General features: G+C 48.3%; 7 protein-coding genes across 8 annotated transcripts; 5 read left to right on the top strand and 2 right to left on the bottom strand.

The window, feature by feature from the left end:
• The first annotated feature begins 562 nt into the window (after positions 1-562).
• On the top strand, positions 563-2,081 carry LOC128724132 (dnaJ homolog subfamily C member 22). The gene is made up of 3 exons (XM_053817897.1): positions 563-1,124; positions 1,208-1,412; positions 1,487-2,081. Exons 1-3 carry the CDS (start codon positions 563-565, stop codon positions 1,962-1,964), a joined length of 1,245 nt encoding a protein of 414 aa, XP_053673872.1. The 3' UTR covers positions 1,965-2,081.
• Positions 2,082-2,453: 372 nt separating this feature from the next.
• On the top strand, positions 2,454-4,285 carry LOC128724683 (apyrase-like). Its single transcript, XM_053818404.1, has 3 exons — positions 2,454-2,801; positions 2,864-3,713; positions 3,782-4,285. The coding sequence occupies exons 1-3, from the start codon at positions 2,454-2,456 to the stop codon at positions 4,234-4,236; spliced, it is 1,653 nt and encodes a 550-aa protein (XP_053674379.1). The 3' UTR covers positions 4,237-4,285.
• Positions 4,286-5,211: 926 nt separating this feature from the next.
• Positions 5,212-7,125, top strand: LOC128724682 (apyrase-like). The gene is made up of 3 exons (XM_053818403.1): positions 5,212-5,571; positions 5,646-6,495; positions 6,563-7,125. Exons 1-3 carry the CDS (start codon positions 5,212-5,214, stop codon positions 7,012-7,014), a joined length of 1,662 nt encoding a protein of 553 aa, XP_053674378.1. The 3' UTR covers positions 7,015-7,125.
• A 650-nt stretch (positions 7,126-7,775) lies between these two features.
• LOC128726191 (chymotrypsin-2-like) lies at positions 7,776-8,668 on the top strand. The gene is made up of 3 exons (XM_053819984.1): positions 7,776-7,830; positions 7,890-8,455; positions 8,519-8,668. The coding sequence occupies exons 1-3, from the start codon at positions 7,776-7,778 to the stop codon at positions 8,666-8,668; spliced, it is 771 nt and encodes a 256-aa protein (XP_053675959.1).
• Positions 8,669-8,719: 51 nt separating this feature from the next.
• On the bottom strand, positions 8,720-17,221 carry LOC128726190 (E3 ubiquitin-protein ligase listerin). Its single transcript, XM_053819983.1, has 13 exons — positions 17,189-17,221; positions 16,452-17,050; positions 15,026-16,379; positions 13,260-14,378; positions 12,917-13,189; positions 12,626-12,852; positions 12,208-12,391; positions 11,949-12,132; positions 11,799-11,881; positions 11,263-11,736; positions 11,058-11,172; positions 9,154-9,557; positions 8,720-9,081 (listed from the first exon to the last, which is right to left on the bottom strand). Exons 1-13 carry the CDS (start codon positions 17,219-17,221, stop codon positions 8,854-8,856), a joined length of 5,277 nt encoding a protein of 1,758 aa, XP_053675958.1. The 3' UTR covers positions 8,720-8,853.
• Positions 17,222-17,666: 445 nt separating this feature from the next.
• LOC128726444 (uncharacterized) lies at positions 17,667-20,083 on the top strand. The gene is made up of 3 exons (XM_053820257.1): positions 17,667-17,849; positions 17,924-18,494; positions 18,563-20,083. The coding sequence occupies exons 1-3, from the start codon at positions 17,718-17,720 to the stop codon at positions 20,005-20,007; spliced, it is 2,148 nt and encodes a 715-aa protein (XP_053676232.1). The 5' UTR covers positions 17,667-17,717; the 3' UTR covers positions 20,008-20,083.
• LOC128726449 (UPF0389 protein CG9231) lies at positions 20,075-21,125 on the bottom strand. Of its 2 annotated transcripts, XM_053820261.1 has the most exons (3): positions 20,961-21,125; positions 20,515-20,784; positions 20,075-20,434 (listed from the first exon to the last, which is right to left on the bottom strand). In XM_053820261.1, exons 2-3 carry the CDS (start codon positions 20,781-20,783, stop codon positions 20,212-20,214), a joined length of 492 nt encoding a protein of 163 aa, XP_053676236.1. In that variant the 5' UTR covers position 20,784; positions 20,961-21,125; the 3' UTR covers positions 20,075-20,211. The 2 variants fall into 2 exon arrangements, with proteins under 2 accessions (XP_053676236.1, XP_053676237.1); XM_053820262.1 differs by lacking the exon at positions 20,961-21,125 and having other exon boundaries at positions 20,515-20,801.
• Between the last annotated feature and the right edge of the window lie 2,363 nt (positions 21,126-23,488).

Below are 23,488 nucleotides of genomic sequence, written 5' to 3'. Positions count from 1 at the left end.
GATTATCAGCGACGTGTCTCGATCGCAATGGGTAATCGCGAGCGAACAAACGAGACACAAGAAAAAGAGAAAACTGAAAAAAAAACTATGCTATCAAACGTGAACGCGCAACAGCTGGCGGTGGTGTTTACGCACGTGCATTATTCGCAAACCTAGGTGTACGCGCGCGACGTGTACGAGCGAGCCCTAGGGCAGGATATCTGCCCTTGTGCCAGTGATCGACCAAACGGTTTGTGGATTGCGTGTGGTGAAGAAAGTTGCCCTAGCCTAGCGAGCGTAAAGTGGTTCTGTTGACGACCACGTTACCAGGGAAAAGTTTTAGAAGAAATTTTCGCGTTGAGAGTTAAAAGCACGCGAATGTTTAAAGGTTTGAACTTCAGGATCAAAAACTCTCACTGATACTGTGCAAAATGTGTGAGATTTAATACAAAGAATGCAACCATCATAAATAGTGAATTTAAATGCTAAACAAAATGTTAAACAATGTGTATGTGTGTTGTGTTGTGTGCCCTATTTTAAATGTCCTTTCTCCCTCCACCAAATTGCAGATAAAGACACAAGAATGGGTGAAAAATTATCCCAATCCCCGGCAGCGGCAGCGGCCACTACCGACTCCCCCAAATCCAAACACACCAAACTCACCTCCGAAAGGGCGCGCCTTCGACGCAACAGCAAAGAAGAGAAGCAATCCTCATCGAAACGCACGCTCAAATGGCAACCATCCTCGGATGCTGAAACGCACGGCCGCAAATCCGTCCTGACCGCGTACATCCTGTGGCTGTTCGGTGGCCTGTTCGGTGTCCATCACTTCTACCTACGACAGGATCGTCGTGCATTCATCTGGTGGAGCTCCCTCGGTTACTTCGGTGTTGGATGGATCGCAGAAGTCTTCCAAATACCGGCCATGGTCCGTGACGCCAATGACGACCCACGGTTTGTGGAAGAGTTCAACGCGCAACTGCGCACGAACCCGAAACCACCGTTCTCGACCGGGCGCTTTCTGCTCGCCATCATGATCGGGTACTGGTGGGGTCAGATGGTGATGATTGCGATCCCACAAGCCGTGTTCTTTGGTCTCGATTGGGGCTTTCTGCATTGGGTTATCCCGTTCGGTGTCGCGCTGGGTAAGTGACAGTGACGAACCCCTTGGCAAAGCTCGTACGCTTTAATGCTCTTTCTCTCTCTGTCCCCTTTTTTTTTAACGCAGGTGTCTGGACGGTTGGCAACATGGGTCGCGAGAAGGGTGTCTTCTGGCACTGTTTGGTGGCGTCCTATGGTTCGTACCTTACGAGGTACTTCGTCATGGACGAGGCTTACTGGTTCACGGCGATGGCGTTCTGCAGTGCGTTTGCATTCGACCACTTCTCGAAAGAATGGAACCTAGAGGTGCCCAAACGGAAGCGCCTTGCAAAGTGAGCATCACAACCAGGACTACTTGAACCAGCTGTCAGGATGAAGGACTAATACCGTGACATTTCCATTGCAGACGACTGGTGACACTGACCGCGGCTGCAGTGATCTACCTCTCACTTTGGGGCTGCTTCGTGTACTTTAACGGTACGATCACGGACAGCGAAGGTGACGAGGTGCCTGTCCACGAGGCGCTGTACAACTTCCTCAAGTCACCCTGGTGGACGGACCTGAAGCAAACACTGCACGATACGCTCCAGTTCGCGAAACACAACGGTTGGGCGGAGGTCTGGAAGCAGATCATCGACTCGATGGACGCCGATGGTGAGCAGAACGCGTACAAGGTGCTCGGGATCAGTGCGACAGCGTCACAGAACGAGATCAACACGTTGTGCCGCAATCTGTCGAAGGAATCGCACCCGGATAAGGTGAAGGACGAGAGTCGTCGACGGGCGGCCGAAGAGCGCTTCATGGAGATCCAGCAGGCTTGCGAGGTGCTGAGCAAGACGCGTCGGAAGCGCCGCCAGCGTAACAAAAAGTCTGACGAATTGTAATAGCGATTGCGGGATGAAAAGCATGGGTGGCTTGTAAATAGGACGCGTAGGACTCTGAACGAGACGCCCTTTGGAAGGGCTTCACTGAATATAGTAATAAAGCATACACATATTACTCACCGAAGGCAGGAACGGGTTTCAATGTCCATGCTTTCCTGAGGTGAAGTGAGAAATCATGTCACACTCGATCGTTGAATCCCACGTGAACTCGACAGCCGCTTATCACGCGTTGATAGCACGCACGTCCGAGAAGAATAGCCGGTTCGCAAAATTATTCCCATTTTGACAGTATCTCGACCTTCGAGCGCAGGTACCGACCCATCTCATGGTCTATCTGTGCCCCGTTTCGTTGGTGTGTGGGTATTTTCAGGGCCACTTGAACGAAGAATTTTCCCGGTGCCTCAGGGCGACAGGTAGCAAGTAGGTACGGTGTTTTATCGCCCGCTCACTTGCTTGCAAACCCTCGATCGGAGCAGCAACGGTGGAAAGATGCAGCCTAAACTGGTCGGTTGGTTGTGTTTCGCTTGGCTTTTGGCGTTCGTTTCAGCGGATGACCAGCTGTTCCCGGTGTCGCTTATCCACATCAACGACATCCACGCGCACTGGGAGGAGATCGATACGGCTAGTGTCACGTGCGATCCAAGGCATGAAAGTGCAGCGGATCAGTGCCTTGGAGGGTACGCCAGGACGGTTACCATCGTTCGGAGGCTGCTGAAGGAGCGCACGAACCCGGTGTACCTGAACATCGGTGATAACTTCCAGGGGACGCTTTGGTACAACATCCACCGGTGGAATGCGACGGCGTTTTTCCTTAACATGCTGCCAGCGGATGCCGTGGTAAGTGCGGAGTTTAGAAGGTCGATGATGCTCGCGGACTAACCCTTAGCTATTGATTGCAGACCGTTGGAAACCATGAGTTTGATGATGGAATTGCCGGCGTGGTACCGTTCCTGGAAGCACTGGAATCACCCGTTCTGCTGGTGAACGTCGACAACTCCAAGGAGCCCGCATTCAGCAAGTTCCGCCGATCGATGGTGATCGAGCGGGATGGTCGCCGGATTGGATTGATTGGGGTGATCCTTCGCACGACGTACAACATGGCCGACACGGGAGCGTTGGTGTTCGAGGATGAAGCGGAAACCGTCCGTCAGGAAGCTGATCGGCTCGCTGCTGAAGGTGTCGATATCGTCGTGGTGTTGTCCCATTGCGGGCTTGATGTGGACCACATCATAGCGGCAAATGCGGGCCCGAATGTGGACATCATTGTTGGAGGGCATTCGCACAGCTTCCTGTATACGGGAGCGAATCCGCAGATTCCGATGACGGCCGCATCCGAGTATCCGACGCAGGTGTTCCAACCCGATGGCCACCGGGTGTTGATCGTACAGGCGTCCGCTTATACGAAGCTGGTTGGAGATATCGTGCTGTACTTCGACGACCAGGGTATCATCCAACGCTGGGAGGGTAATCCGATCTATCTCGCCAACGACGTTGTGCCGGACGCGGAAGTAATGGCGGCGATCGTACCATGGAAAATGGCGGTCGATGCGGTTGGTCAGCGCATGATCGGTTCGACTGCGGTTGATCTGCTCAAGCCACCGTGCAACTTCGGTGAATGCATCCTGGGGAATTTGATCGCTGACTCGATGGTGGAGGCGTTTGTGGCCATGGCAGAACCGGGCCAATGGACGTACGCATCGATCGCAGCGATCGCTGTTGGTCGCATCCGTCAAAGCTTAGCTCCTGGAGGTGAGTTAAAGGAGAATCATCCTAAAGCTATGCTTGCCGGTTTTAATTTTCCTCCATTCCACACATAGAGATCTCCTTCAAGCACCTGATTGAAGTGCTCCCGTTCGAGAACCAACTCATCTGTCTCGATCTACGAGGTGATCAACTGATCGGTCTACTGGAGCATGGTGCCGAGCTGTCGTGGGATGAGCACCGCTTTAACGCCAAGAACTTGATGCACGTGTCCGGTTTGCGGGTCGTGTACAACGTCACCAATCCGATCGGTTACCGCGTGCTGTCCGTCGAAGCCCTCTGCCAGGACTGTGCCGTCCCGGAATACGCTCCAGTCGAACCATTCCGCATGTACCGAGTTGTCACCGTGTCGTATCTCGCCGAGGGAGGCGATGGTTTCGAGATCTTCCCGAGGTACGGTAGAAACCGTGTCGTCGCACCGGTGGATGATGTGCAGGCGTTCGAGAACTACGTAAAGGCTCGCTCGCCCGTCGCTCCGGAGCTCGAGGAACGCATTCGCATACTGACGTAAAGCAGGCCTATGAAATAAAACCCCCTCCAAACTGAAGGGAATCGCAGAATAAACGAGAGATTAGTTTCAATTTTCAAAATGAACCTCCGATAATGCCGCACGTAGTATTGCTTGTGTCTTTGTGACGAAGGGTCTCGATCTTGATCATTGTGCCATCCCGCGTGTACCATCAATTACCGACGTACACAGAGAATGGTAAGAATGCAATAAAATTCGCCCCATCATTACATTCCCCGTCCATCCAGTCTTCCAGGGGGTCATATAAATGGCGTCGTCTCACCGGTAAGTATCTTATCTGCTTAAGCCCGCCATCCCCGGGACCGTTTTTAAGACAATCGACGTTATCTTCCCCACGGCGAAGCGAGCGGGCGGTGGAGCCATCCCTCATGTAAGCTCCGTCAACCCGGCCAGAATGATGGATCAATCGGCGAGACATTATCGTCCGTCGGGGATCACAAGCCGCTGAAGAAGCGGTCCCTGGACATGCGAAGGGCGTGATTTGGAGCATCATTGCCGTGTTTTGTCTTCCTTGTTGCGAAAAAAAAAAATCCCACCTGTACTATCTGTACCGGGGTAAGACGGAATGGCTCAAAAGCTCCCTGTGCCGTCCCTGAACGGCTAAAAACAATCAATCGTAGGGAGGGGAGAACGTAAAATCTTCCCACCTGGCGGCCATCGGAGCCGAATGACGAATGGAAAAAAAACGGGGTGGGTTTTGTGCAAGGGTTTCCCAGCCCCCACCCCCCACCCCCCCCCCGTCACATCAACGTGCCAGCTGTTAAAGCAGGTTGGAATGAAAACGGCCTACTACGTTAGGTCGTTGTGCTGTTGGTGCGAGTGAGTTGGGGCGTAGTTGTAAGCCGCGTGTCGGAGTGGAGCTTTGGCGAGATTTGGACTCGAGGTTTCGTTCGTTCGCCCACTCTGGTGCCAGTTTTGCGGTAGATTTTGCAAAGCAAACAACGAACTCCGGTGAGGATGGTACACGGTCGGTTTCTGCCACGTCTATTCACGGTCAGCGTCGGGCTTTTGGCCTTGCTTGTGGTGTCCACGTGCGGTCAGCAGCAGCTGTTTCCGCTGTCCATCGTACACATAAACGATTTCCATGCACGATTCGAGGAGGTTAACGAGGCCAGTGTCACGTGTGATACGGCTGGTGGTGAGACGTGTATCGGGGGGTACGCCCGGACGGTGACGGCCGTGAAGAAGCTGCTTGCGGAGAGGACAAACACGTTGTACCTGAATGCGGGTGACAACTTCCAGGGCACGCTTTGGTACAACATTCACCGGTGGAATGCGACGGCGGAGTTTCTCAACATGCTGCCGGCTGACGCGATGGTGCGTGTCCTGTGAACGTGTCCTGTGCGGGTTCACTACTTCTTCTAACACGGTTTTATCGTCCTCCCACGCAGACGATCGGCAACCACGAGTTTGATAATGGCGTCGAGGGGGTCGTACCGTTCCTGGAAGCGATCAACTCACCGGTGCTGCTGGTGAACGTGGACAACAGCAAGGAACCGGAATTTAACCGGTTCAGCAAGAGCCTGGTGTTGGAGCGCGGTGGTCGTAAGATCGGCCTGATCGGGGTCATTCTCAGCACGACGGACACCATCGCTAATACGGGCGAGCTGGCGTTCGAGGATGAGGTGGAAACGGTTCGGGCTGAGGCGGAACATCTGACCGAGCTTGGGTGTGATATCATCGTGGTGCTCTCCCACTGTGGCCTCGACGTTGATCGCAAGATAGCGGCCAATGTTGGGTCACTGGTGGACATCATCGTTGGGGGTCATTCGCATAGTTTCCTGTACACCGGTGATCATCCGACCATTCCGATGACTCCGGTGTCCGAGTACCCGACCGTCGTGTCACAACCGGGTGGTCACCGGGTGTTGATTGTGCAGGCGTCCGCTTACACCAAGTTGGTTGGAGATATTGTGCTGTACTTCGACGACCAGGGCGTCATCCAGCGCTGGGAGGGTAATCCGGTGTACCTGAGCACCGACGTTGTGCCGGATGTGGCCGTTGCTGAGGCGCTGCTTCCGTGGAAGGTGTCGGTGGATGAAATCGGCAACCGGAAGATCGGTGCGACGGCTGTCGAGCTGCAGAAGGGTCCGTGTGGGTTCGGTGAGTGCAACTTGGGCAGTTTGATCGCGGACTCGATGGTGGCGGCATTTGTTCCGCGGGCCGAACCGGGCCAATGGACGTATGCGGCCGTTGCTGTACTGGCCGTTGGTGGCATTCGAGTGGGCCTTTTCCCAGGTGGTACGTATGGGCGGCGAGAAAACGGACCCTTCGATTGTGGCTAATGAGCCTTTTTGTGCGACAACAGATCTTGCCTTCAAGAACCTCATCGAGGTGCTGCCGTTCGAGAACGCGCTCGTGTGCTTCGACATGCGCGGTGACCATCTGATCGATCTGATGGAGTACAGCGTGGAAAAGTCCTGGGACGAGGATCGGTTCAATGGGGCCAACATGCTGCAGGTGTCCGGGTTGCGCGTGCTGTACAACGTCACCAACCCGATCGGGGAGCGTGTCCTGGCGCTGGACGTGCTGTGCCATGAGTGTTCCGTGCCGAGGTACGAACCAGTGGAACCATTCCGGAAGTATCGCGTCATAACGAACTCGTTCCTTGCGGGAGGTGGTGATGGGTTCACGATGTTCACGCGATACGGCCAACGAAAAGTTACGGGAGCGGTTGATGTGGAGGCGTTCGAGAGTTACGTCCGAGATCGGTCACCGGTGTACCAGGGGTTGGATGGGAGAATTAAGGTTCTGACGTAGCAGCACCGTCTCAAGTTCATCGACGAACTGCCAGGGGGGACCGAAAACCTCCCCGCGGAAAGGTGTAGGTTAGCACATCGTATCATCAAACCATGAAACAAGTAATAAAACTGTCATCTACTTTATCTCCTTTGTCGAGGTTCGTTGCGATTCACGGTTCAAGCGTTAATAAATTGCCCAATTAATCACGATCAATCGGCGATAACATGATTTATCACGCCCCCGTGGCTGCCACGCGAATGAATGGGAATAATTCGGCAGGGAATAAACATATCCTGTGCTTTCGTTAACAAGCGATTATGCCGCCACAGACGCAGTTGTGACGCAGGGCTTGCGTCTTATCGGATCGTTATCGAACTGCTCAATAGAAAACACACTTAACCCCTGCGAAGCAGCTGCGGTAGGTAATCTAGTGACTGATAGCAGCATTATGTGGGCGGTGTTGCTCTAGAGTGTCCCGTCACAGAAGTGAGATTTAAAATGAATCGCTTGGAGCCGGGTGCGCTTGTCCTCAAGATCTTCAGGAAGTCCGGTGTGGCACCATTTCGACTCTTGACACCCTTCTTCGCAGTGCTAGAAAGTAGTCGTTTAAGAGCTACTATCTCTTCAACTACCATGTCCGGCAATCCAACGGAGTGCCACCGGGTACTCTTCTTTGTGGAGTCACAAAACTCCGGTATAAAAATGGCCAGCACCACCATCATTCGGCAGCGAACCGACAGTTGAACGGTTGTTAGAGAGCCAGAAATAAAACTAGCATCATGAAGTCCTTCCTATCCATAACAACGCTCTGTGTAGTGTTGTGTTTGACTTGCGGTAAGGATTTCACTTGCCGTCCATCTTGTACTGGAATGTACTTTAAGGTTCTTCCACAGCACATCCAACGCCGGAAGAATACGGAACGGATACGCGGGTCGTCGGAGGTACCGATGCCGAGCCCGGTTCAGTACCGTTCCAGGTGTCCCTACAGGGCACGTTTGGTCATTCCTGCGGTGGAGCCATCATCGGGCACGAGTGGGTAGCCACTGCCGCCCATTGCGTGCAGGGAAGCAAGCCAAAATCCATCAAAGTGCTCGTCGGAACGAATCTGCTGAACTCTGGTGGCCAGCGCTACGAAGTGCGAGAGTTTTTCATCCACAGCCGGTACAACCAACCTACGTTCCACAACGACATAGCACTGGTGAAGCTAAAGTCCGAGCTACAGTTTAACGATCTCGTCCAACCGGTGGAGTACTCGGAGCATGAGCTGCCGGCGAATGCGACACTCACGCTGACCGGTTGGGGGCGGCTATCCACAAGTGGACCCATCCCCAACAAGCTGCAAACGATCGATCTGAATTACGTACCGTACGAGCAGTGCAAACGTCTGCACGGGAACACCGGAGAGGTGGACATCGGGCACGTCTGCACGCTGACGAAGAAGGGCGAGGGTGCGTGTAATGTGAGTAAGCGATCCATCCGTCGACAGGAGACACCACGTTGTAATGCTTCGTTCCACTTCCAGGGTGACTCCGGAGGTCCGCTCGTGTACGAGGGCAAGCTGGTTGGGCTGGTAAACTTCGGTGTGCCGTGCGCCAAAGGATATCCGGATGCTTACGCGCGAGTGTCATATTATCACGAGTGGATTAGGACCACGATTGCTAACAATTCGTAAATCAACTTCGAGCACGAAACGTTGCATTTTTTTGTTTCGTTTATTGCTCAATTAATGCTCAATCAAGAGTGAGTTGAATAAAGAGGCATTCCACAGCGCTCGCTATCCATCTACCATCTACCGTAACTGTACACGTGTCGTTTCTTGTGAATGTGCTTAAAACATGCGCCCTCGTGTTCGCTTTCCTAAAAGATATTTCTGCAAATCGGACAGGTCGACTTGTTGCTCGTGCTGAACCACCGGTACAGACACGGACCGTGGAACTTTTTCTTGCACGTCTTGCAGGACAGCTTCGGTAGCTGGCACGTGTCCTGGTGAATTACGCTGTAGCATACGTAGCACTCCTCGACGCCCTCGAATTTGCGGTCCAGGTTTCGCTTCCACAACGACAACCCGTCGTAGATGGAGCCGTTCTGTGGAAAATGACACGCTGAATTAATCGGAACCGCTTCCAACGCCACCAATCGTTTGCTACTCGTACGTACCTGGTGCGTTAAGAATATTGATAGTTGCATGACCACCTGGCGGGACTGCAGTCGGCCACCGATCTGCTTGCCACCTTCGACGGCAACCGCTCCGAGCGGGAAGTTGTTCGGAAGCGTTATGTGCAGCTCCAGTTTCGTTTCGTCGATCGAATAAACAGCCATCACCTGGCGCAGCGTCGAGTGCACCTTGATCTGCATGTTGTCCTGGCGATCCTTGCGTTCGATCAATGATTGGAACTCTTCCTGGCACAGCATACCTGATACCGAGTTGGCCGTTATCTTGCTGACGATCAACGAATGGCGGTGATTCAGACCGTTAAACCAGCGTCGCACGATCACGGGCAGATGGCGCAGGGTTTGCGTGTACAGATGGCAGGCGTATCGCTCAAGCTTCGTGCTTGGATCTAGTAGGGCGAGAAACAACGTTATTTAGTTAACGTAGTGAGCGTTGCAAAATCCAACGTTTCGGCAGATCGAATCAACATTTCAAGGGAATTAAACGGCTGCAATTTGGCACAAATTTCCGTTCGACAAACTTATTTGGCCATCGCAAAATGGGTAGTGTTAATTATGAAGATAAGGGCACTGTTTATGAACGGTTCCCCGAAAAGCTGCCTCAACAGGGAACGGTTCCATCGCTAGAGGAAGAACTTCGCATAGGAGCTAAAGAGCGGATTGCTAAACGGAAACGAGATATGCAGCTAAAAAAAGCCGCTAAGCAAGCTGTCGTCCCTACCGTATGCAAATTGGTGTTTCCGAGTCCGGGAAAATATAAAAAATGTCAGCACAGCGGAAATTTCATACTGGACCGGCAAGTGTTGAAGCCGTCCGACCACACCGATTTAATAGCGATGCCAAAAGAAAAAGTGAGTACGGGCGAAAAATCAGTAGTAGTATATCTAAATTGAACCCTTTTTATCCACGTTCATTTAGGCCCAACAAAAGTCACCATATTACATCGTACGAAAACTACCGTCCGTGACGAATCGCATTAAAACGCTTGCAAGGCCCGGGTTATCTCACGTGAAGGCCACGCTTGAAGGGTTTTCCTCGCGACTTTCCGATAGGCAACAGCAACATTTGCAGAATTTGCTGGAACCAAAACCGTTTGTGACGATACAAGAATCCATTGGGTATGCAAAGCAACAGCGATCGGACGACGCTATGTGGCGGCGTCACCTTGAAAAGAAAGAGCGGAAACTTCTTCGTAAAATACACCGCTTGGAAATTCAACTCCTGAGAAAAACGATGCAGAATCTTTCCAAAAAGCTCCGTGATTATTACTTGCTTGGTAGTTGTTTGCCGCTGGAGGAGAATGGAAAACGGATTGCCCGGGCGGTACTTCGATGCGTTTGTCGGTTTTTGGAAATGCCCGTTCCGAACATGCCAGCACAAGACAATCCCAACAATTACGACGTAATCGAAGATTTTTACATTGAGTTCTCCGAAAAGGTGGGACACTGGATATGGCGCTTGATGGAAACGACTGGCATATCGTTTGACAAACAAAAATCACATTCCTTGGTGAGAAAATCGGACTCATTTGTTTCCGTCAACTCAAGTGAGTTTGAACTGCGAACTGTTGACGAGGGCATTGAAGAATCGGAGTTGGAGCTTCTTTGCACACTTTCCTCTCAACTCATTGAGCACTGTTTGAGCGAAGCAGTGCTTGAAGTTGAAAGTCAAATTGTACCCAGCCACTCGATGGAAATTCAAGAAGCAATTCCATCATCGACAGACAGCGCACCAACCGATGATCTTACGCTAGATGAGCAGGAAAATATACAAGATACAATGGTTCAAGATATTCCAGATGATGATAACCAAACGGACGACGAGCCGACAAACCCAGAACCAGATGAAAAACAATCCGAAGTACCCTGATTATCTGAGACGTCACTTACTTTTGATCTGACTCCATTCCAAGCTGGAAAACATTGCTTGTCCATAGACGGCACACGAATCGGGATTTCGCAAAATTTCTTGCGGCATTAACTTGAACAAGATTGGTAAGAGAAGCTGGGGGAAAATAAATACACATGTTAGTTTCATCGTTCACTGTACAACATATGTCTGTTCAAAATTCATCTCATCGATGCAGTAACTTACTTGCTCAAATTTGTTGCCCGAAATCCAGAATGCATAGATTGATCGTAATTCAGATGGAGCTTTGGCACATATACCAAGAATGCAATCCCAAAGCAACAGGAAGGACAGACAGTGGGATCTTGTTTCTTGCAGGTTGTCGTTGTCAGCTAGCTTTAGCGGGGAATCTGCATCTAACGGTTTGTAATTAAAGTCGGCGATACATCCACCAAGCAGCTCTTGGTATTGATCCAGCTGGTGCTTAAAACGCTGCAACAGGTGCCAACTCTCTTCGGGTTCCTCAGCGCACTTCTGTTGCTGATCAGATGATTCTGAGCGCTTCAGAAGCTGCTCCAAATCACGCTGGATGAGTCCGACAGACAGTGATTTGAGCATTGCGGTCGCTGCGAATCGAACTCGTTTGTTCCAGTGACGGATATTGTTGAGCGAGAACGTCATCAGATCATCCAACGACGTTTTCGAATCGACCTTGTTAGCCTAATGCAATAAAAGCTTGTTATTGCATCTAAATTTAATGCATATTGTTGGTGTTGTGTTACCTTTAAGACATAGCTGAAATCCACCGATTCGATGTAGGGACATATGGATTCAATAAAATATTGATCTGATTTCCGCTGATGCTCTATAAAGAGATTAAATAGTCACAATGCGACTATGACTCGAAGATTAAAAGCAAATCAATAAATTACCTATTGTGTTAACGATCCCAATAAAGGCCTTCAACAATACGAGATTGACATCTTTAGCGAAGACGTTGTCCCACTCTTCGATGACATTGGACATCAATTCCGACGAGCTTCGTTTCCGTTCTATTGCAAAGAACAACATTAATCCGTGGAACAGTCGATACAGTGCGCCTATGAAGAGCGAAATCTACGACGGTTGAAAAAAAAAGCATACATGTTTATTTGTGACTTCAAGTAGTGCTCAGGTAGTGCTTATGCTTACATTGTGTGTGCGAAAGTGCGTATAGCTCTTCGAAACGGAGAGCGTCCACGAGCTAAGAGCTATTCGAATAAAATCCCATTTTCCAATGTCGAGCTCAGTTGGAAAATAGCGCAACACAGTCGTGAGTACATTCGCTACCTCCATGTCCAGGAAGATATTGTTTTCGTCTGCTTGTGCGAGATCACTGAAAGATAGAAAAAACAGACACTTTAGTTCGATTAAGATATAGGACACAGGTGAAATTTATCTACTCGTTTAAAAATTCTCCACCATCAAACATTAGAATCCTCCTTTACAACGGATCCAAGCTTGAAAAGCGGATTGCAGAGTCATAAATTGATTGCTGGTGAATGCATTGATCGCAGGTGAGTATCCGATCCAAAAGAGATTTAAATGAAAGGTTGATGAAATATCTTACCAATTGTACTGTAACATTTTGTTTGTCGCTTGTCGTGAGATGAGTTCGTGTAGAACGATCAAACAGTTGCCTATTATTTTCCTATCGTTCATTTCGTTGTAGTTAGTCGAAAAATGATTATCTATTAGGCAGCGCGCAGAAGAAAGCTTAACTAATACATCAAAATAGTTTTCGAACAGATTCGGACTGATAGGAAGACATTTTGGCTGCATTTTGGCTCCCAAGCACTGAAATGCAAATATGATTGTTAAACACCAGCGCCACAAAAAAAAACGTTAAATTCCAACCAACCTGCACTATATTAACGTACGCTACGAGATCCTCACTATTGTTCGCTGCGATAGAAACATCCTCGTACAACAGAACGGGACCACTTTCCTCATCCGCGTACTGATTTATCACCAGCAGCGCCGTAAGGCTCTTTGCCCATAGCATGCCACGGTCGTTCGATAAGGCAAACAGCTTTTGCTTGATCTGTGCAACGACATCTTGCGATACATTCTTCAATAGAAGCGTTAACTTTTCCTGAACCGCCAGTATTAAGCACTCCACAACAGATTCCAACTGCCGAAGAGAAGAAAGATAATGCGTTAAAGTTATATCCGAAGTCATAAAGTCCAATTGTATTTATTACCTCTTCCGAATTGTACAGGATCGTATCACCGATGGTTGCCAAATATATCACAGACAGTACTTTTTCGTAAATCGATTCCGACCACAGGTGCAGGACACAAAGATCTCCGTTATCCTCATCGATATTTTCGTACGTTTCCATTTCATCACGATCGTCGCTCTCAGTTGGTTGATCTACTTCCATTTGTTCATTGTTCGCAGAAGGATTGAGTTTAGCTTTGCAGGATAGTTTCAAAACGACGTTAAGCATACAGATGGCCCGAACGAACGAGCTTTTCATGGTATTTACGAACATCTGATCTGATATTGAGGGTGCCGTCGATTGTTGCAATTGTTTAGTAAGTAGCTTCCCTTGTATGACTTCGACGTACTCCGCTAGAAAAGATAGCTCTTCCGTTTGCTTACGATCTTCTGATTCCCGTTTCGCAAAAAACTGTTCCAACATGGAGTGAATTTCTTGGCACCGTTGGGATTTGTCGTGCTTGTTGGGTTCGGAAGCACAGGCAAACAATTTGGCCACAATCTCCGATACTTTCTCCAACAAGGCGAGAATGCCATCTTGCTTCTCGGAAGACAAAGTGCGCAGCCGGTCATCGATCGTACCAATGCTTCGTACGAGAAGAGCATTATCAAGCTCAATATCTTCGCCGGACAGTGCATCTTGCCAGGCAGTCGTTGCCTCCCAGAGCGTGTCCTCTGAGAGATGATCGCTAACCACGTTGTGCACGCTAAAATCAAACAACGTACAGAACAGCGAACGATGCAGTTCCGTCAGTCGGGCATCACTGCAGATGACGGGCATAATTTGCGCGAGAAAGCTAATACATCCATCATGCAATTCAACCTTCAATGCATCTCGCAGCGGTACCGTTATGGTGTCGATAATTTTCTCACAAGTTTTCGCATCGATCAGAATCTCCCCGTTGCTAGCTACGAAAAAGCATTTCTGCAACAGAATCATATTGTCCTTCGTGTTTCCGTTAGCGACCCCGACAGCCCATTCGGTAATGATGTTCGATACTTCCGGTTGTGCGAGGAACATCCTTATATTCGGTTCTTGGCACAGCGGATGACTCAGCGCACGGAGAATGATCCACCTTTGAACGATTGCGTTAGACATCTGCAAGAATAAAGCAAAGGTATGAAACGTTATGAGTTGCTCGAAATGAATTCGTTACTTGAAAGGAAACGTGTTGAAGGGGATTTTTTTTCTATAATTTTTTTTCATGTCATGATGGTCACAGAACGACACACGAAACGGTTTCAATAAAATGGATATTACGTGCATAAGCTCGTTAAAGGTCTCCATTGGCAACAGAAATAACACCCCAAGCGTACATCAAATATGCCATCATTCCAAATCCAGCAAAAGAACTTTAACCTTTGGCAGTGGTGTTTCCTTGCTTGAACAAACACTGCATAGACCGGCATCCGTTTAACTGTGCTGACAAATGGTTTATTGAAACCATTTCGATAACCATTGGAGCATGCATATCATGACAGTTCAGCCGACGATTGGCACTTCATAGACCCTGTTAGACGGTATGCTAGTTTCAACGGAAGGAATTGAAAGCAGTCGTTCCATTTGCGAACGGTACCAGATGGTCTTAGTGGGAGCATGCTATGCTAACGACCTTTCTACGTCTATTGTTTGTGCATGACCGACACCGTACGATAACCTTTTGGAATGCTTGCTATTTTCGATGCAACATTAATCATCGAAGCGTTTTTTTGCTGGTGCGTTTAAAATGAACAAAGTTTACGTACCTTTATCCATTTGTTTAAAAGAACTAGCCGTTCCTCGGCGTTGAGATATTTGTACAGGATCATAACAAGTTCCACGATATATTCTGATTGCAGTTTCGTGTCTTGCAACCACCGAGCGAAAGGATCAAACAGACATTTAATGTTTTCGCTGCCGTTTGCTAGAAATATGAACAGCTCCCGGCACTGGAATGCGCGAACGAGATACTCTAGCTGTAGTATGTATCCCTCGTCTCGATCGACACTAATTTTGGCAATATACAGCTGGCAGATGCGGTACACGAGCAATTGCAACTGGCTTTCGAAACGGCTCGCATGGTTTCCCGTTGTGAGCGGACAAGCGACTACACCATCCACAGCATCTTCGCTCGGATTTTCCACTGCAAACTTCACCCTTTTATGGGACGTACGGCGAAGGTTCTGTATCAAATCCACGTGAGAGTCGGTGATGCAAGAGGTGTTGTTCTTGTTGTCGACACTCTCCTTTACGATGCCGTACAGACGTTCCCAGAAGATCACCAGTAGCCGCTCGTACTGTGTGTATGTGGTACTGTGCTGGCACCAATGATCGAGCAGATTAGCCATATGCTGGAACACGTATTTCCCACATGCCGCTTCACTTGTAATGCTCCATGCGATCACGCCTATCAGATGCTGCTCCAGCATGTTTGAACAGAACTCCTCCCGTTCCGATTCCGTCATCGCATCATCACGCAACACCTGCAGTACCACATATTGGAACGTTTCGTAGTACGCTTGTGATACGGCAGACACGTCCAACCTGCTTGATTGCACCGTTTTAAGGCCCTCGTTCATGCTCTCAAAGAAAAGGCTATAGAATTTGGCCAAACGTTCGTTTCCAAGCACCTCGCGGGTAAATCCCGAAACCAGCGGGAGCATATGCGGGAACACGCAGGCCGCATTACCGGCACCACCGCTTTTGATTAGCTTCCAGAGCTTGGGAAAAACGGCCTTATCAAAATTCAAGTGGCTATGCCATTCGCTCAGTTTCGCCTGTACCAAAACGATCAAAGCCCAAACGTGCGTTACGACCGATGGGTCCGCTTCGTCCAGAAATTGGAAAACGCTCGTCGTTATCTGGGCCTGATGGCCCTCCACTAGAAATGGTCCATACTGCAGCAGAGCGGACATGACCTCAAACCAAGCGGATCGGATTGCGGCTGTTTTGTGCTTGTGGTACGTCCAGAACTTTGGACTCTCGAGAATTTTCGCGTTTAACTCCGCGGATTTCTTCAGATTCTCTGCTGGTATGCGGCTAAGATAGAGCGCGTAGCCTCGTAAGCTGGATATTAACACGAGCTGGTACTTGTTCTCGCATTCTTCCGGCGAGTGGGATCTGCAAAAAAACGTAACAAATATTCTCACAGAAACTATCACCACAGCTGCCACTTTTGTTTGACAAACTCACTTGGGGTTGCTTAACGTTATGGCCGTGTGGACGGTTAGGTTTTTCGTGAAGTACTCTAGAATTTCGTTCTCACAAAACACAAAGACCTCACTGACTTTCCCAGGGGGAAACGTGTTATTGAATGACTGTAAAGCCACAGATGCCGCGGAAGCGTACGTATCACTTTGCGATGATATCCAAGCCGGGATGAGTTGCCGCAGGAACGGTGCGATATTTTTGCCAGCACGCGATACGATCACGGCCTGCGCTTGCTGTGCCGTTTCCCTAACACGATGATCCGCATCGGTGGACAGATTCACGAATAGTTTCGGCCAGAAAGGTAGCACTGCTTTTACTACTTCCAGCTCAGCATTTTTTATCAGCTCGATAAATTCGAGCAAGGCTTTCGTTTTGGTGGTACGATCCTTCTTCAGCATCTTCCTCAATACTATCTGCAATGTGTCGTCCAGATTGGGATCCATTTCGTCGATGCTATGGTTCGCATCAATCTGTACGAATCCTGGCACGACCGGTAAGCTCGCACTATCCAGGGCGGCAAACCCGAACAGCGTCGGTACGGACGTACCGAGCAGTTCCGCACTGCGTCCGCTGCTAGAAGGCTATCGAAGGGTGAGTGGCAAGCAAATCGATTCAAAAAGTAACATTTTAGCATGGATTGTGAAATTGATATCGAGTTCGTATCGCGAGGCAACATTGCACACGTCAACCTCATGATCGATGGAGAAGACCCTACTTGCCTTGGTGTTATTCTTCGTGCGTTTCCCACCCATCATGAGTTTTCTTGACTTATTTTTGCGTTAAGATACGATGCCTTCACCGGGCCCGGAAAACAGTGGCTAATAGCTTCGCACGGGTTACACTAGGTTTTATTTTCTTTTTGCAAACACGGGGGATTTCGCCAAGCTTTGACGGAAAACTATAACACATTTGCTCGCTCTCACTGCCGCTACGCAACTGTCAAAATTGTGCTACGGCGTCAGCTTTGTTAACCTTAAAAAACAAACGCTAAAAACTTCAGTATTAAAGCCAAAAATTATAGCAAATTTTTCACACTTTCGATTCACAAATAAACAAAGGTATGTACAATCGAATAAGGTAAAATAATTAAATATTTTGCAAAAGTTTATCGATACTCAACACCTGCATGACGTTTGTTGACAAAACGTTATTGTTTATGTTTAGGAGTTGTCAGTTTGCAGTCACGTTGAACTCCAAAATAAAAAGCACGTTGTTTAGAAGTCCGGTAGTCCTAAAGTTTTAAACGCAATGGCCAAATTACTCGCATATTACAATCTCTGTCCGCTCAACAACATCGACGATTTTTTAGGGCTATCTCGCGATGTCGATCCTGGATGCGTTATCAATACCCTCGGACGTAATATCATACTGGTCGTGAAGGTAGGTTGCTGCCAGTAGGCTCTCTTGTAGAGTCCCTCTAAAAATGAGATGATTGGTATTATTTATTCTTACAGCTTAGCAACCAACGCCAAATCCGTAGCTGGACGGTTCTGGATCGTTTGAGCAGCAAAGTAGTGTACGATTTCAAATCCGAATGTTACGCAGCTGTTTTTGGTGGCCGGTATCTGCGGTGTTGGAAACGGGATCATGGCGATTTGAACACGGTGAAAAAGATCAAACTGTATCGCACGGTACTGGATCTGTTCACCATGGATAGTGGCCAAACGTTGCTCCTTTATACTGATGGAAGCTGTGAGTCGCTGGAAAGCGCACTGGAAACGAGAACCCAAAGTAAACGAGTTGCTACAAATGCCGCAGAATCAACGCCAAATGTAAACCCTAAAACGCACACCATTCGAGATGTGCGGGCGTTGCTGCTGGACAGCGGAACTCCATTGTTAACATACTTTGTGCGGAACGAGGAAAATGGCTCAATGGAGTTTAATTACGCGTTGCTCAACCAGACAAGTTTAAAAATTTTAAAAGGGTTTGAAAAGGTCAAACTGGAGCGTATAGGCGAGGACATAAAAATGGCAGCCAGCTGCTTAGTGGATGGAAATGATGGTCCATCGTTGATGAGTATTTGTAAGCCATCGTCCTTCCCTTTTGTCTCAATAGTCTTAGTGCTTGTCTCACGCATCGCTTCATTTCAGGGTCCGACAGTCGTATCTTTAACCTTCAGCTGTCCCTTGGCCAGTCACCTAAGCGCGACGAAGGAGTGGGTAATTTTATTGAGATGGTACAAAATTTCAACATCAACCAGCCTATTTCAATGATCTGCATTGGCAAAGATTACGTCGCCGTGTATGCAAATAACAAAAACCAGGACGGAGCTACGCTGGTGCTGTTCAACGTGCAATTCAAGGTGGTCCAAGCGAAGCAGTTCTTCAAAGTGTACTTTAAGTCATCACGATTTTGGGTAGTAGAGAACAACATTCTGTTAGCATTTGGTCAGATGCTTGCCGTCGTACCGTTTAAAATCAGCAAGGAGCAGCTTTCCGATATGATTGGCAGCCAGCGCAAGTTCGACTTCACGCACACGATCGACGAGGAAAGCATCAATGAAGAGTGCGAGTTCATCGAAATGTATTCATTCGATGAGATGCAGAGTTCGTTGAAAGAACAATCTGATGAGGAAAGCGAATCTGCAACACCAACCACGGTCGCTCAAAGGTTGATAAGCGAAAACACATTCGAAGAAGCACTGAAAATGGCCTACCGCGAAACGCTCCCTGTCGATCTGTTTGAGTGTGACTCACTTCCAAATGATCAGGTTCAAATTAAGCTGTTCAACAATCCCGATCTTTCGCTGGGCCCGTTGGTGTTGAGCCATGAGTTTGAAATCATGTTGGAGGAGATGGAGCGCAGCGGTTTCTCGGAGATGGAAATTTGCGATAAAGTTGTGCCGTGGCTGGTGCAGGCCGACTTGCCGTACGATCTTGGCAAGTGCCTTAAGCGATATTCGACTATTTCGGAGAAAACCATTGTCAAAGCGTTGAAATACGCCATGTCTCTGCCGAACGAGCAAAAGAAAGAATCGATGGATTCCGAGGATATGCCGCAATCCAATGGCACCGCAGCCGTCAGTAAAAAGATCGATTCGGAACTACCGAACCAGGACATCTTTGCGAATGCACAAGCGAACGACCCGTCACAACGAGACTTGCTTAACTTGGTTCTCTCGTGCAGCTTCAGCCGAACATCGTTGATTCCGTTCGTGCGAATGGAGCTAGACATTGTCACAGTCATGAGCCTGCTAGAGCACCTCGAGTACCTCCTGGTTGATCCGATGGCAACACTGAGCGAAACTCTTCACAACAAAGATAGCTTCGATAGCGACGAACAAGCCATTCAGTGGGTTATGGTGTTACTTGATTCGCACTACCAGCAATTTATACTGTCACCGGAAGATAAAGTCCAGAAACAATTGCAACGTTTGCTGGAGATAGTGGATAGGCACATCGGGCTGGTACAACAGCTACAACTGCTAGGACCAATCATACAGCGCTTGGTAGAACATAGTCCTCAAAACAACAAAGCAGGAGCACGCACGAGTCGTAGCCAGTGGTACACAGTCGAAAAAATCAAACTATTCTGAAGAGAATGAAGTAACTACGCAAGCTGTAAAAGTTAAGAAATTAAACCTACCCTTGTATGTATAGGCGTTCGAGCATCTATAGCCCTATAGTGTATTTACACGATAATACAAACAATATGTTCTAGAGCGTAAAACATGGACTTTCACTCTTGACAATTTTTGTAACATTTTAAAAAGGGTGAAAAGGATTCGCTACAAAAGGGTCTACTTTTTCGTATCGGTCGCCAATGATGCTTCGTACTCGGCACGAGCCTTCTCGTTGTATTCCTTGTGCCAGTCGAGGTTCATTTGTGCCACGGATTCGCCGCGCTCCTGAGCTTTCTTGCCGCTGATCACCATCACGATGCACCCAATCGCGGTTGCAATCATCATGTAGTTGGCAATTTTTATTCGCACCTGATTTCTCACGCGTTCCATCTTCTCCTGGCTACACAGAAAAAAGGAGAGGTGATTTTGTGGTAATGAGTGCCAGCTTTGGGAGCATACTATCCACTTGATCCACCATACCTGATGAAATTAGGAACCTCATCAACGGATTTGTATCTTTTGGCGAACACCAGCATTCGCTTTTCCAAACTGTTGGGCGAGTGCGTGTGGGAACTGATACTTGTCCCATTGCCACCGGCGGTACCCGGTGCCGGTGATTTGGGCGGCTGTGGTTTCGGTTCGATCTGGGAGCAGAACGTCCGTGCGCTACGTGACCGCAGCAGCGTCCCCGGCAGAGACGCGCCAGATGACGTACGTGCGATTTCGCATGCAGTGCGCAAAAAATGCATCCTGTCCACGAAGGGGAAAGACAAAAAAACAAGCACACTTAAAATACCGGTTCCAATACGTAGGGACACATTTTAACCCAACATGCTTGTTGCGTCTAACAAAAAAACAATGTTTTGTTGTTTTTTTGTTATATTTTGCACCCAAAAAAAACAGAGTTACACAATATGCACACTTACGCGAAGGCTTGCGCGAGAAATCAAGAACTGCAGCGAAAGTGAGCAAATTAGTCCCAATCCTATCACTGAGCACACCTTTCAATCGACTGCCTGGTCTTTTGTAAACTAGATCTGCTATTTATTGGTAAAATATCAATGGCCCGGTGCAATTCTCGTCACTTTCGGAGCTGTGTAATTCCCCGTATCCCCTCTCGGACAAAAACTATTTGTCAACAGTTACAACAACAAAACCAGGTTTCTCACAGCTGATCACGACATTTCAAAATTGGACTTTACGCTTGACATTTCCCGTCTTTACTTTTTTTTGAATGTAATATTGTCTATTTCAGAGAATGTTAACATCAAGCATTACACAATTTCTAGGAAACCTTTGAAAATTAAAATAATATAAATATAATAACCAGAAGTTTAGCACAAAATAGAGTGATTCTGGTTTGCTACGTGTAAACGATTTTTTATGTTTGTGGCCTGCGCACTAAGGGCTAATTTCAATCGAAGAATTCCAATTATTGTTACAGAATTATTGAAACACACACGTTTTAATAAGGTAAGCCTGCAATAGATAGCACTATTTCAATAATAAAATTAATTGCTAGTTACTAAACAATTGTAATAAATATTAGTTTTATTTAAATTAAATTTCAACTGCATTTCACCCATTTTTGCCGCAAACGGCTGGAAAGTTCATTAATAAAATCATCGAAAAATATTCTTGGCTTTATAGTACCACAATTATATACAAAAGGTTCATATCTAATCCAAGAATTGTTTATATAAAAAAAATATGGTCTAGCTTTGCTGAGGAGACATACCCTTTCTGTGGTTCATTTTTCTGTGCGTCGACCACGTGCTTGTTCTCGGTTGCATCATTTGGTCCTTTCTATTGTTCGCCATTTCGCACAAAGCAGGAAAAAAACTTTTTCTTTCTGCAGACGCTATCTGAGCAATATATTGCATTACGATTTTATGGGAAATATTATAAAGAACGAATATTCAAACATGGTATCCGCTTGTAATACTTTGTACAGCAAGCGCAAAAAACTACCACGCGTTGCAGAGCGAACGAACGCCATGCGTCAATTTTTTACGTTTTTGATACATTTCTTCCCTGGAAAAAAAAAACTCAATTCAACTCGTGTCCGCCTAACGCACCGCGATCGGAATCCCACAATGGACTCCGACAGGCGCTGAGCATCCGCGTATGCGTCCCTACAACCGGTCCGAAGTACCCTTTCGCGTGTTCCAGTGGACAGACACTCGGCAACAGGGTGTAAAGGGCCAACCGTAAACGAGCGCCCCACCGTGCCGGGGAACGCCAGACTTGGATACCCTTGAAAGTTGCAGCAAAAACCGAGCGCAAGTATAAATTTCTGTTTTACGTGCTGCCTTCGAACGCATCGGTTGCACCGTGTTCGGAGAGACCGAGCCACGCAGCGCTGTGGAAGCTGTAGGAAGGCAGAAGGGCCCCATTCATTACAACGGCCGGCAGCACACCGGAAAGCGTGGAAAGGGACACGCGCGTCGGGGGCTGCTAGACGGTGAAAATAACGAGTTTTGTTTTGGGAAACACGAGGGCACGAACAAAACGAATCTCTCCCCATTGCGAAGCTCCGTACCGGCGGTGGCTGCACGCAGCGACACGGTACACGGGTTTGGCCGGACTTTCAGGACTCGCTGCCCAGGCCGGATGGAGTGACATCCCTCTTCCCCACGCCTTCCTGCCGTCGATGGATCGCCGTCGTCACCGGATGCTGGTGCGGCGACGGCACGGATGCTACGGCCATGCCTGCCCGGCTCGGTATCAACAACAATGTCTAATGGCGACGCCTGCGAAATACGACGTGATCCTGTCGCCGGCAGCACAAGATAAAACAGCGGGATGGAAGTAGCGAACAAAAAAAATCACACACACACACACACAGGGACCGAAGTTCCATCTGCGAGTGCGTTTGGTGGCCGTGGCGGGGCGTTTTGCGAACAACCTCGGCAAGCAACTCAGCTGGGCTACACGCGCGCGCCAGGAAAATAAATGTAAACTAAATGGGCCATGCCGCTGTCCTTTTGCTGCCGTTGGGAACCGGAACTAGGGATCGGTATTGTGGCCAAAATTTGGCAGCTGAAAATGACCGTCGAAAGCTATGAATGGGCTGAAAGGACATCCCGCGCGATTCGGTAGGAGTTGCGAGTTGAAATCGAAGCAACCATAGCCGCCGGGATCGTATGCAGAAAGTAACACACTGGCCGCATCAGGCAGCCATTTTAGTAAGCTTTTTAACTTGTCTACTTGGATGCACTTAACCGAGTCAGCCCGGGATAAGGCTCTCAGCGGCTGTTTTTATGAGGAAATGCCTTTCAGCTCACAAATAATTATAGAAATCTAAAAACGGCCAATCTGTCCTTAAATAAATAACAACAGTAACAATAACTTGGATGCACTTGTTTGTTATCTAACGCATATTAAAATCAGTGCATTTTAAAATGGATCATTTTTTGAATATTTAATCTACTTTGGAAATGGAGCTTTTATT

Source organism: Anopheles nili, chromosome 3 (assembly GCF_943737925.1).
Source record: "Anopheles nili chromosome 3, idAnoNiliSN_F5_01, whole genome shotgun sequence".
Lineage (NCBI taxonomy): Eukaryota > Metazoa > Arthropoda > Insecta > Diptera > Culicidae > Anopheles > Anopheles nili.
This window is presented reverse-complemented; position numbering and strand designations above follow the sequence as displayed.

Coding starts and splice junctions, on each gene's coding strand:
- LOC128726444 (XM_053820257.1), top strand. CDS start 17,718: ATGGCCAAATTACTCGCATATTACAATCTCTGTCCGCTCAACAACATC. Junction 17,850..17,923: donor ATATCATACTGGTCGTGAAG/GTAGGTTGCTGC, acceptor TTATTCTTACAG/CTTAGCAACCAACGCCAAAT. Junction 18,495..18,562: donor TCCATCGTTGATGAGTATTT/GTAAGCCATCGT, acceptor GCTTCATTTCAG/GGTCCGACAGTCGTATCTTT.
- LOC128724682 (XM_053818403.1), top strand. CDS start 5,212: ATGGTACACGGTCGGTTTCTGCCACGTCTATTCACGGTCAGCGTCGGG. Junction 5,572..5,645: donor TGCTGCCGGCTGACGCGATG/GTGCGTGTCCTG, acceptor CCTCCCACGCAG/ACGATCGGCAACCACGAGTT. Junction 6,496..6,562: donor AGTGGGCCTTTTCCCAGGTG/GTACGTATGGGC, acceptor GTGCGACAACAG/ATCTTGCCTTCAAGAACCTC.
- LOC128726449 (XM_053820261.1), bottom strand. CDS start 20,783: ATGCATTTTTTGCGCACTGCATGCGAAATCGCACGTACGTCATCTGGC. Junction 20,435..20,514: donor GAGGTTCCTAATTTCATCAG/GTATGGTGGATC, acceptor TTTTCTGTGTAG/CCAGGAGAAGATGGAACGCG.
- LOC128724683 (XM_053818404.1), top strand. CDS start 2,454: ATGCAGCCTAAACTGGTCGGTTGGTTGTGTTTCGCTTGGCTTTTGGCG. Junction 2,802..2,863: donor TGCTGCCAGCGGATGCCGTG/GTAAGTGCGGAG, acceptor TATTGATTGCAG/ACCGTTGGAAACCATGAGTT. Junction 3,714..3,781: donor TCAAAGCTTAGCTCCTGGAG/GTGAGTTAAAGG, acceptor TTCCACACATAG/AGATCTCCTTCAAGCACCTG.
- LOC128726191 (XM_053819984.1), top strand. CDS start 7,776: ATGAAGTCCTTCCTATCCATAACAACGCTCTGTGTAGTGTTGTGTTTG. Junction 7,831..7,889: donor AGTGTTGTGTTTGACTTGCG/GTAAGGATTTCA, acceptor GTTCTTCCACAG/CACATCCAACGCCGGAAGAA. Junction 8,456..8,518: donor AGGGCGAGGGTGCGTGTAAT/GTGAGTAAGCGA, acceptor TTCCACTTCCAG/GGTGACTCCGGAGGTCCGCT.
- LOC128724132 (XM_053817897.1), top strand. CDS start 563: ATGGGTGAAAAATTATCCCAATCCCCGGCAGCGGCAGCGGCCACTACC. Junction 1,125..1,207: donor CCCGTTCGGTGTCGCGCTGG/GTAAGTGACAGT, acceptor TTTTTAACGCAG/GTGTCTGGACGGTTGGCAAC. Junction 1,413..1,486: donor AAACGGAAGCGCCTTGCAAA/GTGAGCATCACA, acceptor TTTCCATTGCAG/ACGACTGGTGACACTGACCG.
- LOC128726190 (XM_053819983.1), bottom strand. CDS start 17,221: ATGGGTGGGAAACGCACGAAGAATAACACCAAG. Junction 14,379..15,025: donor TTTTAAACAAATGGATAAAG/GTACGTAAACTT, acceptor TTATTCTTGCAG/ATGTCTAACGCAATCGTTCA. Junction 12,392..12,625: donor AAAATGTTACAGTACAATTG/GTAAGATATTTC, acceptor TCTATCTTTCAG/TGATCTCGCACAAGCAGACG.